At 39.9% G+C, this 15,000-nt stretch overlaps 2 protein-coding genes across 4 annotated transcripts in view; both read right to left on the bottom strand.

The window, feature by feature from the left end:
• Positions 1-15,000, bottom strand: part of LOC144980834 (phosphatidylinositol 3,4,5-trisphosphate 5-phosphatase 1-like) — a 149,816-nt gene that overhangs the window by 62,889 nt on the left and 71,927 nt on the right. The gene's annotated exons all lie outside the window — the stretch shown is intronic.
• Positions 407-15,000, bottom strand: part of LOC144980833 (uncharacterized) — a 17,584-nt gene continuing 2,990 nt past the window's right edge. Inside the window, exons 2-6 of the mRNA XM_078928679.1 lie at positions 8,201-8,281; positions 7,337-7,409; positions 6,172-6,267; positions 4,876-4,971; positions 407-4,276 (exon numbers count right to left, since the gene is read on the bottom strand). Coding sequence (XP_078784805.1) covers positions 2,031-4,276; positions 4,876-4,971; positions 6,172-6,267; positions 7,337-7,409; positions 8,201-8,281 — 2,592 coding nt within the window. The 3' untranslated portion in view covers positions 407-2,030. The remainder of the gene's footprint in view (positions 4,277-4,875; positions 4,972-6,171; positions 6,268-7,336; positions 7,410-8,200; positions 8,282-15,000) is intronic.

Genomic DNA, 15,000 nt, shown 5'->3' on the forward strand with positions numbered 1-15,000 from the left:
GGACATTAAGATAGATCGGGATACTCCAAACAAAAATGTTCCTAACCTTAGGCTGTACCCGACTTGCATTACTATTGGCATATCATTTTTCTAGTCACTATGTCTGTATCAGAATGAAATGCAACCAAACATTCACTGCTCAGTAGATGATATCAGAACAATTCTGTCTTCATGAGGCTTTGAAATGATGACACTACAGGCCAGGTATCTACCAACTAAACTACCATATGGATCCTGATGTCAGATAACAATCTATCTTGTACACATTCGAATCATGTAGAACTGACCAAGTGAAAGTTCTCCCTCAATGCCAAGGGTAGGGTTCTGAACATTGACATATAATCATAAGGAGTATAAAGGGTGTTCAGTGGAATCCAGTCAAATCATCAAGACGGAAAAAAATATGTTGATTTTAAATGAGGTTTGTTTATTCATAATCATAGCCAAATAATAATGCCAAATAATGATTAATAAAGATTTGAAGTTGATTCTGGGGAAATTTTAAAATTATCTTATTAAATACAGTGGAAACTCCCAATAACGACATTCTCTGGATAACGACACAAATCTCTAGTCCCTAATCTTATACTTAAATTATGTTCGTAGTGAAAATAAAAACTCTGGATAGCGACATACTCCCAATAAAGACATAATCTTCCAGTCCCAAGCGATGTCGTTATTGGGAGTTTCCACTGTATATACCATGATAATTATCAGAAAAGAGTGAAAAGAGCCATACTATAACTGAGGGAAATATTGAATTCCAATCTTAATTAATTTCAAACGAAAGTCCTATGAGAGCAGGAAGACTCAAAAATTAGTAAGAGTATACATCTTGCTCTCTGAGGTGTAAGAAGGGATGACAAAAATTACTTTTTGCATTATTGATGGGATGCTGCTAGTCTATGCCACATAACTTTTCTGGACGTGTCTTAGTATTCAACGATGGTACCCATTTTTTTCTGGATAGAGAGGGCAGAAACAAAGACAGCTCTCATTGAAGCTAAATTCGGGTCCTAATGAATAGACAGTGCTCTACCGTTTGAGATGCTCGAACCCATATAACGAAAATACAACAAGAAATAGTCCATTCTTGACGATAAAGAAGCATAAACAATTTTTATACATAATGATGATATATGTGGCGGAAAAAACAAAACTTAATAAACTAACAGTGGTTTGAATTGTGTGTTCAAGAGCGCAAGCAAAAACATCTGAGGTGAGACCCTGAAAACCAAAGGAACAGATAGGTAATTTGCTAGCGCACCAGGGCGTATTTTTACAAACACATTAATCATTATTAAACAATTGGTAAAATTGACTCCATTTTAGCAAGTCAATGCATCTAATGTTTTATTGAATAAAATGGTATGCCAGAACGGGGAATGAAAATGTGACTTCTCAATAGTTTGATTAAGCCTAGATCTTAACTCGTCTAATAAGCAAAGATAATGACGTGGAAAAAGATAGAATCACAAAACATCACTTTATACAAGTTAACAAATGTCAAAATAGGAATGTTGGTCTAATTAACAGAAATGATTTTGATAACTATTCTCCAAATTGTTTTGGTTTAAGGACTATTTGGCTAAAATCACTTTCAGTTCATTGATACGAGTATAACGAGACAAAATAAAAAGTAATTTTGAATACTTTTGTGTTCATCTGGTTTTGACATTTTCCACAATATAATGGTCAGAGATAACATTATTATCATCAACAACAAATTGTCCTGTAATTGGACATATTATTATCAGTATCATTATTGAAAAAAAAATATGTTCATGTTTTCATATTGATTTTAAGTTGATGTCAAAAACAACATAGTATTGAAATTTTTATAAAGAGAGAGAGAGCGAGAAAGAAAAGAGAACGAGAGAGAGAGGAGGTCGGAGGAAAAAGTACTGATCACAAATTGCATAAGGTACCAATTAATTGAATTAACAACAAATGTCTGTACATCAAGGCGACAACAAGATAATGCTTAGTTTATGTACTACCGTACATACAATAACATAGGGAACAAATTTCTATACAAATTTCTTTTTTCTAGTTTGAACATTTTTTATGTAATATTTGATTTGTCTCCAGGGTCTGTTTGCTAAGATTGGAGAATTTCTCATAGCATTTTCAATGTTTGCTTTGCCAGGCAATCTTTCTAAAAAGAAAAAATTCCCTAATTCCTTTTCAACAGCTTTTCTTTCTTCCTCAGACCACCCTTTCCTTTCTTTATTCACTACTCTGTTTGTGATTTTCTTTGATTTATGAGATTCTCTAACAGTATCAGCCTCCTGACAGTTTTCAGTGTATGGCATTATCGTCGTACTATCAGGGGTCATGCTGCTACATCCTGTGTCACCGCCTTGAACGCAGTCGTCAAGGTCATCCTCATCAGCACTTAATTCCTCTCCATCAATTGCTTCGTCTTCAGCAAATTCCAGCTCGTCTAGATTCTTTCCCTTACACTTGTCAATTTTTCCTTTCTCCAGTTGCAAGAGAATCTTACTAACTTTAGCAAGTTGCATCGTGTCCTCTGGAAGACGATAGTATTCTTTATGAACAGACTTGTCATGCCCCATGAAGGCAGCCAATGCTTCCAGTTCATTCTCCTTCAAATCAAGCAGCTGACATATTGTTCCAATATGTTTTCTAAGTGCTGTAGATGTCAATAAGTCTGGCTGATCTGCTCCACATGCAGTGGCAAATTTCCTGAGAACATCTGAAGTTCTAAGTACATTTTCACCTTCACCGATAGCACCAAAAACATATGGGTTATTGTTAGCAAGCCCACTGGATTGTCTGAAATCGAGGAGCAAGTCAATACTATCCTTGTGAGATTTGGGTAGAAGAACTGGCACTCGTCTCCCTCGCTTTCCTCTAATTTCTACCCTTTCGAGTTGTTTGGCTAAGTTTCTTTCAAACTTACTCAAACTCTGCAGGATTTCCCCTTGTAGAGATTTTCCTGAAGCCAATCCATTCTGATAGTTTTCAATTTTCATTCTCTGCATCTCACCGCCTCTTCGTCTGTTAAAAAGAACCACCTGTGCTAGAGCAATCTCAGCTAAATTTCTCCACGTATTTGGGTTTGGGTGTTCACGCAATTGTGTTATTGCATCTGTTAACTTGGATTTAATGAAACAATATAAAAGCTGCACATCTTTTGCTAAAGGTAGTCTTCTTGCTGTGTTAAATCTTCTTTTGTGAAGAGTGTGCAGAGCTCTCGATGATATTTGATGTGACCAGTCAGAAGAATAAAGTTTGGTAAATGCTTCAGCCTGTTTCTCTAATAGAGTATCTCCTGATTGCAAAGCCTCTGATTTCAAAATGTCTGCACAGGCTTTTAAGGAATGGCCTAACTTTAAAGCAAGTGAAGGTATTTCATAAATTCCAGTGATGCAATTGTACTTTGCTAAAACTTTGACAACTTTGACAACAGTTGAAAATAACAGGGGGTCAATGCACTGTGTAATATTTTCAATTTCACATTCGTTTTTCATTTCATTCAAAAAACGGCCAATTTCTCTCATTTTTTGTTTTATGTACTGGTATTGATGTGGCTGGTCTAAAAATTTAGAAAAAAGATTTTTCCCATACTGCAAAATGACACTGTCATGGCGACAAAGGAGGGAGATCCTATCGGAACTCATTGTGTTTAAAATCTTTTCTTCAAAATCACTATTATCGTCTTCCTGTTTACTTGAAAGTAAAAGAAAATTTGTATTTTTCTTTGAGCTTTTGGTTTCATTATTGAAGGCAGCACATTTTTTCTTGTGACGCCATAAATCCTTCCTTAGAAAAAGTCCAAAACATTTTTCACAGGTTGTAAAAGCCTCTAAGTTGTCAGTTATTGGTTGCCTTCTAGCCGGAATCAAAAAACCTTTTTTTGCATCTATCACTGTTTTGTTGTGTTTAAAATCCCCACGATGAAGCAATAACTGCAATTCCCTCTTTCTGTCCTTGGTACCTACTTTATGGGCTAAAGCTTTTGCCACTTCAATTTCCCCACTATGTACACTTTCTAAATGCCTAGCCATTTTAGCATAAAGTCTACCACAATACAAACAAGAATGTCGTTTGTCCCATTTTCTTTTACCCCCCGATCCTCCTGGCACCATTTTCTGCACAGTCATGTCATCTGCTTTCTGTGGAAGGTCAGCCTCCTGATCATCGAGCTGTGGGAGAGGGATGATGACAGACTCGCTACCACTTTCTACCTCACTCTCTGCAACACAAACTAGACTTGCAGTTGTAGGACTTCTTTGGTGTTCATTGGGGTCTGAAAATGCAAAAATAAAAAACATGACTTCACTTGCTGTTGTGCAATTCAAAGTACTTATGCATACCATGTAGACCCCAAGTGTGTCGCAATAGCCGAGCGGATAAGCCATTGCACTGTGATATGGGAGATCTGGGTTCGAGTCCCACTTTTGGCACTGCAATTGAACCTTGGGAGAGGTTATTTGCACACACTGCCGCTGCTCTTACAACGACATATGGTTCACGGAAAACCAAAAAATCATTTCCCCTTCTCGGGGTGAAATATTTCACCAAAAAAAAGTGCTGTCTCAATTTTGTAGGTTAACATGACTGGTTACAACTGACTCATTTGGATAGAATAGTAGACTATCTCAAGGCATTAAAAAAAAATCATTCTTCTCTTCATAAAACAATTTGGTAATAACCATGCAATACAACTAATGCTCAAGGCCATACATCTGTGTGACATGTGGGATTGCACCAGTGTTGTCACAGTATAAAATGAGTTACAAACAGGTTTCAAGGGATCAAAGTACGTACTATTATGGGTAAATTAGAGTATATTCCTGCTTATTGTATTTGGATTTTAAATCTAAAGCATCACAGGTTCTTATTTACCTTTGTCATCAGCATCCTCAGGATCGCTGTCTGTTTTGCAGCTAGAAGAACTCTCTCCTGAGCTTTCAGGGACATATTCGTCTTCACTGTCCATTTCTGAAATAAGATTGTAAGAGGGAATGATGCTTGCTTGTATCTTCAAAACAGTTTGTTGGGTTTAATTTTCAGGTTTTTAAGACATTTTTAACACAAAAAAGATATCAATTATCTAACATAATGTACAAGATTCTTCTAACTCAATACAGTGGGCACCGGATTCAACGAGGTCGCATTCAACGAGAAGTCGGATTCAACGAGGGATTCAGAAATCCCGATTCCCGGCCCTATATTTTCTTAGTAAATAAAAACGCATCCAACGAGCATCCTAGCTCCTAAAGTCGCATTCAACGAGGTCATTTAGGCCAGACCATTGGCTTCAGGCCAGAGCAATGCTACCCACAGAGTGGCACAACTTTCATTTGAACGTCACTGTTTGCTTGCCTCCACAAAACGAACGTCTCATGTTGTCCAATGTGTAGTGCGTGGTTTACAGTAGTACGATGCTACTCAGCCGTGTGTCGTGTAGAATTTTATCTGGTAGGTATTCCTATGTGTAAGGCAAGAGGTGAGTCGGTCATAGACAACATGTAGTCCCTCTATGGAGTGGGTTGGTAGAAATTGTGAGGCGAGGAGAGGATGGGTAGGTGTATTTACTTCGATGAATGAGGAGATGCTGGCAGCAGACATGTGACGTGTAGTGCCATGGTTAGGTCATGCGCAGCTAAGATTTCATCACACAGACTTAGTGTTAATTGTGATGGTCTCAGTTTTGTATGAATAAAGGACAAGGGCTAATCTTATTAATAAAATACATGCATTGAAATGCAAAATTTTTTTTTTTTTAAATATGTAAATAAATAAAATTTTAAAATGAAAAGAAACAACCCCAGAAGAATCCCGGTGCCGTAATGTGCTCGTCAAGGAAGCTAAATCATAAATCTAACTTTTTCATACTGATTCATTATTTATATTCCTTGTTTAGGACAAAGTCGCATTCAACAAGAGGTCGCATTCAACGAGGTCAGGGGCCCTGTCCCAAAGACCTCGTTGAATGCGACTTCCACTGTAAACAAATTGATACTCAAATTTGTGATGTTTTAGTTAATTGTCCAATGCGTCATTCACTATTCCCCAAACAGCAACATTTTTAAAACGGAACATGATGTATCGCATATTTCTTCTGAAGACAGAATTAATTCGGCATTGTATTTGTATCTTTTCTATTTCACTAAAAACACCTCATCACAGGTTATTTACCTTTGTCATCAGTATCCTCTGGATCGCTGTCTGTTTTGCAGCTAGAAGCACTCTCTCTTGGGCCTTCGGGGACATATTCGTCTTCACTGTCCTTTTCTGAAATGACCATGAAAAGTATATATCAAAACATGTGTGCAAAATTGAAATGAAGTTTCTCTTTACTCCAGAGAAGCAAACATCAGATATATTGTAGATGTAATTCTCTAACCATATAGTCTGGTTATGTCTTTGAAAACTAACTTGGTTAGAGAATTAAATCAAGGAGATGAAAGTACAATAATCAAAACTCTTTTCTATAACTGACCCCCACCATCTTCATTTATGTTACAGACTAAATGAAAGAGCAATGCCATCATTCTAAACTCAATATTGTGAGAGGCAGAGGAAGAGAGAGAGAAAGAGAAAAAGAGAGAGATAAAAAGATTATTTCATTTCAAAATGCAGTATCTAAAAGAAAGGATATGATTTCTATGATAAGATTATCAACAATAATTTTTCATCTTTGTTGCAGAGCACTGCTGGTTGTTTGGCCTGGCAGTGAACTTTCTCATTAATGAGGGGAAAATAAGATATTTTTGGCTCACTCTATGACAACCCAGCTGGATTGTCCAAAGTTAATTAAGAACCGATGGAAAGTTGTTAGTGATAGACTATATGAAATGTAATAGTAATACACATTATTAGAAACCAAAATGAGCTACTATTAGGCCTGTAATGACTTACTTTCTTTTTCTTATCTTTAATGTGAGTAAACAGGCATTCAAATACGTAACTCCTTAAAGGACTTCATGCCAATAAGACCAGAGCCTAACCCTGTAGCTCGGAGCTGACTAGTAGCAATTTCTTGTTACGCTTTGGATAGGACACTGGTCTTTTGAAAAGTACTTTACACCCATTTCCAATAGGTCTAATGATATCCAGCTACCCACTTTCTGCTGGATAGGTAGGGGGATTGGAAAAAATTCTAATGTCTTTTTTGCCTGAACCTGGAATCAAACCCGGGATATCTGTGTGATAGGCCACAACTCTATCAACTGATCTCAAGGGACCCTCAATTGAGCATTTGAATGCCATGTAAAAGTTGACAAGCATTCAAGAGGTAATAATATTCCTTTTGGTTTGAGTGGTTAGAAAAGCAAAATGAAAATGATAAAATCAAACTTACTGCAATTACTGCCTATTTCTTCAGGAATTTGTCCACCACGACGAGGAGGCCTTAAGTTCGCACATCTCTGATTCTGGAACAGAAAATATATTAGAATAGAGGATTAGAAGTAGACTTATGCAGCTATATATATGTGCATTCCAATCTGGCATCTCTCAAATGGCTCTACCCAGACTGACAGTCAACCAAAAAAAAAAGGTACATTGTTACACAAACATAATACTATCATCTGCATTTTTTGCTAAATAGGAGCCTAAAATTTGCCAAAAATAACGTCAAAATGTGCCAAAAGTGCCAAAATTTGCCAAAAAATTGCGGGGCAGAGTTAGACGTGATATGATATTTAACCCCTAAACTCCCATAATCCTTGAAAAAATGTATGAAAATTAAATGGTTTCCAATTTTTTCCAACTTTACTTTTAGATAAAATGGTGTTTCAAATGAAATCTATTGCCCGTTATATCCTGACAAATAATATCATTAATTCCAGCTAAAAGTGAAAAAGAAATCACAAGAAAACGTTTTTTCAGAAGAAAAAAAATGTCAAAAATCGGAAAATTTGCCAAACTTTGCCAATTTTGTGAAATTTGCGGAAGGGCCCGGAATTTGCGGCCGCAAAATATGCAGATGACAGATAATAGCATTAAACTATGAGCATACTTAAGAACGACAACTCAGAGCAAAAAAGGATCTTGTTTTAAACTAAAGCATAAACCTAGCCGAGTCATCTCAGCCAATTAGAAAAGGCTTCGGTCATAATACATATTCCATGAATCAAACAAAGCAGGTCTTTGAATAGATAATTATTAATTAATCAATGACTAGAAAACTATGTAACCTTCATATCATTAACAATGTAGTTACCTCAGTCTTGTCTTTTGCTTTCTTTATCATCCCAGAATCGGAAAGTAAAGAAAAAACTTCATTTGCAGTTTTCAACGGTTTCTGAAAAAAAGAAACAATACAAATGCATAAACTTTTATCAAAGAAAAAAAAATGTAGTGAGTGGTTGACTTTAGCCATGTAAAAAACATTTATTATACTCCAATTTGGAGGCTTGCATTTTAAAAACTCATCCCTCGTCAATTACAACAGTGGCAATTACAAATAAGTAAACCAACTAAGTAACCAGAAGAAATTAAAAACACATAGATCAGCAGATGAATCATAAATGATTCAAAGTCTACGTAGCCAAGAACTGTCAGTGTCTTAGTCTTAGTGTAGGCTACCCAGCCTACTGCAGACTGCATAGGAATTGTTAATTTTTTTTTCTTTTGATATTAGGGTTTGCAACAAGTAAAGGCATGTTTTAGAAGGTACTTTGATACCTGCATGACTCAAAAATGGGCACCTGAAATAGGGCCTGTGGCTGTGACCTTATTTTTTATTTTTTGATAGCTTCTTCTTTCTTTCTTATTTATAAATATGGATTTTCACGATGTTTGTGTCACATGCAGCTAGGCTTAGAAACTTGACAGGCCAGTCAGCGCCGATCACAAGTCTGACGTCATGGGGGATTTCCTTGGCTGCTGGAAATGTCAAGTTCGCGACCAGCGTGTCCAAGATTTCGAGCGTGTCCTTTCAGACTGGGGATTTCATTCGGCATCGTGTGTAGTTTGTGTGTGTGTGTGCATGACTTTTTTCGTTTTCTTTTCAAAACGGGGCCTGATAGATATGGATGCCAAGTTGGATTATTGAAACCCAAAGTTCCCGTATTTTTTTTGTTTGTCGCCTCTTGCTTTTCGTTTTATACTAGGAGTTTGTGTATACTTCTTCACCTGAGTCGCACCGCAACTATTATTTTATACAGCTGCCATTTTTGGAATTTTCATTAAAAGGCAGCAGTTGTGACGCTTAGTTGCGACTGAATCGTATCGTTCTTGCGGCTGTTTTCAAAACTGCTTTTTCACACCATTTCATAAAGAAGCAGGAGTGAGTCGCAACACAACTATTACTTTTTATACAGCTGCCATTTTTGGAATTTTCAATAAAAGCGCAGCAGTTGTGATTTTTTTTGACAACGGCTTCCTTTTACGGCTTTAATTTCACATAACCGCATCTGACTATAGTCATTCTCCCGACACGCTTTTTTTTTGCTGTATATGAAAATAGTAAAAATAGCAGCTATAAAAGGAGAGATTGTTGCGATCCGATGGCGTAATTGTAAAGCAACTCCTGCTTTATTGGGAAATGGTGTGAAAAAAGCAGCTTTGAAAACAACTGCAGGAACGATGTGACTCACTCGCGACTAAGTATCATAACTGCTGCGCTTTTATTGAAAATTCAAAAAATGGCAGCTGTGTGCAAGTAATTGTTGCGGTGCGATTCACTCCTGCTTTTTAGTGAAATGGTGTGAAAAAATCAGCGTTGAAAACAGCCGCAAGAACGATATGACTGTCGCAACTAAGCATCACAACTACTGCCTTTTAGTGAAAATTCCAAAAATGGCAGCTGTATAAAAATTATAGTTGCGATGCAACTCATGTGCTATTTAACGGCTTAGTCGTATCACAACTGCTACTCTTTATGTGAAAATGGCGCAAACAGCAGCTATAAAAAGCAGCATTTGCGATGCTACCTGGGCACGCCTTCGCATCGCGAAATGGATCTTCTCTAAAATCGCTGTCAACCCCCGCATCCCCCCCCCTCAAATCACCAAGTTTTCATCATTTGACAATGAAATTGCGAAAATTGCAACACAAGAGTGATATTAAATCCGACCAAATTAATTGTGCGTGAAGATTTTTTTTTACATATCAGAATTGTGAAACTTGGCATTAAAATCGCCAATTTGTCCTATATGGCAGGAAACCATTACATGTCATTACACACGTCATTAGTCATTACCATAGCACACATAGGTTTCGCTAAGGTCATTACACTACACATCTCACTCAACTGCCTTCATGTGCCACGAGTGAGAGGCGCCGGGTGAATGGGGTACCCCATAATATGTCTGTGAATTAGCATTGCCTCTGTCGGTGGGGATTCCATGGCATCCCATGACGTCACACAGAAATTAAGCAGCCAATCAGCAACGATCAAATATTGCGATCAGCGCTGATTGGCCTGTCAAGTTTCTACGCCTAGCTGCATGTGTTTGTGTCATTGTATTTAGTTTGCAATCAGTAGTCCATTGGTGTATGTTTTGTATAAATTGTAAGTGATTGAATAATAGCATTGAGGATGAAACAGGAATATTTCAATTGATAACTGAGGTCAATTATAAAGCTTGTCCCTTTTTATTAATTATTAACATCATGACACTAAACTTAAAAATCTTATTCGATGATGTATCATAAATGTCATGTCCCAATTTCATCCGGCATCAGAAATCAGACCATCCCTGCAGCAAGCATGCATACCCCTGACGCCATTCATTCTTTCCTATATTTCATTACAATGTGACGGAAATAGATAAAAGTGGAGAATGCACACGATTTTTTTAGTGATACTGAAACTGATATTGATGTTAATGTAAATCGAATTTCGAGAAATTTAAGATAGGTACCAGATTTTGTTTTTGTACTAACTTTATTTCTACAGCATGGAATTTAAGTGGTATCACTGTTCTTGTGTTGCAATACCTTTCCAATGATCCCCGTGTGGTCTCCGGGGTCCCTCAACTGAGAGGGAAAAGAATTGAGCCACCGTAAGCTCATGCGTGTCGTAGAAGGCGACTAAAAGAGCCATTCTGGTTTGGTGGTAACCAACGAAAAACCACCCGACTGGTGAAAGAGACATGGTGGCTCCACAGACCCCCATACCCCAGCCCTTTTTATGAGAATGGCTTCATTCACCCATTCTGCTATTTTTCTTGTCTTGGCAATCATCCCCAAACTTTTTCTCCCCCCAAATCCCAAGAACGTAGTATATAAAAGATGTTTTGAGGAATGACGGTTTCAGTTTAAAGAGAGCAAGGGAAGGCGATGGCATAGCACAAATCCCACCCCCTTTTACCATATTTGAGCTATGATTTCCATTCCATACCCCATTTCCCCAATGATTCAAAATTTCCCTTCCTTATCAAAATTGAGTTGCCAGGACAGAGAGAGAGAGAGAACCGAGGAAAACAAGCATTCTTAACTGTCTTCTATCCCCCAGTATCTCTATACCCTGTACCGTTGAAATAGGTTCAACGAGGAGATATTCCTATCCAAATCCTGCACAGCAGGCACCTTTCTGCTGAGGGTGCGCAGTTCCGAGAGGACCCCGATAAGGAGGAGCTATTGATCCTGGAGGCTGAGGGGGGTTCACCTTGCGAGGTGTTTCTACCCCAACACTCCTCTTTGGCTTGACGCTTCTCTAAGACGGGTGGGTAGCCTACCTTGTAGATGGCCCGAGCTACCCAACGCAGAGATGCCAAATCTATTTTTTGGCACTCCCCTCCATTTAGGCAAAGAGATTGGAAGGACTAGATTTAAAACCATATCTAGTTCCTGTCCCCCATGAAATTTCTTTTTAATCATGGTTTGTCATCTCTGAATCAGCAGTCAGTCTTTGTGCAACGCAAAGATTAGGGTCAATCCGAGAGAAAGGCCTGGAGGCGGGACGTCCCCCAACTCCACCCCTCGAGTCCTTTTTTTTTTTTTTCCCCAAGGACCATGGAAGGACAAGAGGAGGCCAGACTTGAGGAGTATAGCTTCGGTGAGTGCCTTACCCCCCAAGTGTGGGACTGAGCCGTGCTAGTGGGCACAATATAGCCGGGTTGAATAAAAACTTATAAATATCATGGCCAAAAATAGCAAAAACTCTCCCCTTAAAGCCCCACCCCAGACAGGAAAGAAAAGAAAGATTACAGCCCCGATGACTCTTGATGACTTACCAGGAATGGCAACCCCAAAATTCTCGCCGTTCCTGGTAATTCAACCGAATGAGGATAATATTAAACTTAACACTTTGAGTATCTTCACCATCAGCAAGGCACTCAAAGCAAATGGCGCCGGTACACCAAAGGCAGTGAACAGGAACAACTCTGGCACTTTAATGATACAAGTGCAGGGTCGACAAGAGAGTGAGAACCTCTTGAAATGTACCAGATTCTCTGACATCCCAGTCACCGTTGAGGCTCACAGGAGCCTCAATAGGTCAAAAGGTGTCATAAGAAGCAGAGATCTGGTAGGCTGTTCGGAGCAGGAGATGGTTGAGGAACTGGAGGGTGTTGTCGAAGCTCGGCGGGTTAGCATCCGCCGCGGCGACAGCACAATCCAGACCAACACCTGGATCCTGACTTTTGACAGCCCGAGACCCCCGTCGAGAATAAGAATTGAATACCTCGACTTGGAGGTTCGGCCTTACGTCCCGAACCCCATGAGATGTTTTAACTGCCACCGGTACGGCCATACTAAAACAAACTGCCGCCGTAAAGCTACATGCCCCCGCTGCGGCAAAGAAGACCACAATGAGGAAAACTGCAAAGTGGACCCTTGTTGTCTGAACTGCCAAGGCAAGCATGCAGCACATTCGAAAGATTGTCCTAAGTGGCAAGAAGAAAAGGCAATCTTGACATACAGAGCCACTTACGGCGGTACGTTTGCTCAGGCAAAAGCAGTGATCTGCCCCCCTCGGCAGGTCGCTGCTTCTGCCAAGAGTTATGCAGAAGTTGCCAGGGCTGCTGGTAATAACCAAAACAGCCATGGCAAAATCGCACAGACTAGAAAAGACAGTCCTCAAAAGAAAAAGCCATCAAGACCTAAAAACAAGGTCGCAAATGTGTCAAAAAATCTTTTTGACACATTGGAGGTTCAAGATGTGGAACCTGCAGCCCCCTCCACATCCACCTCCAAGGCGACCTCCACCCCCCCTCCTTCCCCAAACAAAAAAATTCTCCCCCTCATGGGCGTGGATGTTGGACCCACCCCCCATCTCCATTCCCGTGAGCCCTCTCTATCCCCCCAAAAAAAACTCCACCCCTTCCCAGAATATGGAGCCACCAACACCAGTCGGGGGATCCACAAATCCCCTGAGGGGCCTCAAAGCCCCAAAAAATCTAAGAACCCAGAGGGACCTAAAAATCCCAAGGGTTCAAAAAAACTCAGCCCTAAAAAAACCGAGAGGCCCTCCACAGGGCCTCCTTCTCCTATGGAAGTCTCTCCTCCTAGGAGAATAAAAGTAAAAGGGTTGAAGGCAGGCATACTGCCTAACCTCCCCACAAAAAATTAGGATACCTGGTCAGACAAGATTAATTTCCTGGAACATCAGAGGGATCAGATCAAATAGAACAGAATTGGACCTCCTCCTCCAGAGGAATCCTGATGTAGTCTGTCTGCAGGAAACAAAATTACCAGCAGACGACTACACAGTAAAAGGATATACGGCCAATCATCTGATTCACTCTGATGGCCAGATAGCGTGTGGGGGAGTTTCAATTCTCACGAAGAAGAGCACCCCCCACCGCTTGATACCTATGAAAACAAATCTACAGGCAATAGCAGTGAGAGTGACATTGCACAGACCAATCACCATCTGCTCTGTGTACATCCCACCAGATCATCGCCTCCAGTCTGCCGAGCTAGAGGGAGTTCTAAACCAACTCCCCCCTCCCTATGTGATAATGGGAGATTTCAATGCTCACAGTCCTCTCTGGGAAACACAGACACAAACCAGAGGGGAAAGGCAGTGGAGGCTTTCATAATGAAAATGGATGTATACTTGGCAAACGGTCTCGAGGCAACACGGGTAAATATTCACAATCTTACCACGTCTGCCATCGATCTCACTTTCTGTGATCCTACATTAGCTCCAGATCTCTCCTGGACTGTGATCGATGACGATCACGGTTCTGACCATTTTCCAGTCTGCCTCGACATCACCCCGACTTCAAGGGCCCCACAGCCCAAACGTTGGAGTGTACGGCGAGCAGATTGGGAAACTTTCTCACAGGAGTGTCACAGACTCCTTACGACAGAGGTGGACAGCTATGACAAATTCAAAAATATTTTAACAAATATCTGCAGCTTGACAATACCAACAACCTCTGGTAGACCGAGAAAACACAATCCCTGGTTTTCAGAGGAATGTCGAGCGGCCCTACGGGAGAAGAAAAAAGCATACAGGAAAGCGATGAGATTCCCAATCCCTGAGAATTTCGCAACATTTAGGAAACTACGAGCAAAGTGTAGGAAGATCTTCCGAGAAAACAAACGGAGATCCTTCCAAAACTTTGTCTCAAAAATAAATAGCCAGACACCCCTGAATAGGGTGTGGAAGATGTTACGGAAACTGAAGGGATCCGATAGTGATTCACTAAATCACTTGACACGTCCCGATGGATCCGTGGCTGAAACAGAACAAGACATTGCCAACACTCTGGCCGAGAGGCTGGCGCACAACTCCTCGTCTGCACACCACACACCACAATTTCTGCGCCATAAACAAAACGCAGAAAACACACCAATAAACTTTACATCTACAAACACTGAAGACTACAACAAACCATTTACACTTGAGGAGTTGGGTGCCTGCCTCCGTGACACAAATGTCACAGCACCGGGTCCTGACAACATCAGTTATGAAATACTCCGACATCTTCCACAAGATAGTCTGGTTGTCCTTTTGAATATCTATAACAAGATATGGACAACACAGACTTTCCCACCTAGTTGGAATCTGGCCACCGTGATTCCAATCCCAAAACCTGGGAAAGACCATTCGGACGCTTCAAA

Source organism: Berghia stephanieae, chromosome 10, assembly GCF_034508935.2.
Source record: "Berghia stephanieae isolate SIO BIC M18660-M18661 chromosome 10, UCSD_Bste_1.3, whole genome shotgun sequence".
NCBI classification, from domain to species: domain Eukaryota; kingdom Metazoa; phylum Mollusca; class Gastropoda; order Nudibranchia; family Aeolidiidae; genus Berghia; species Berghia stephanieae.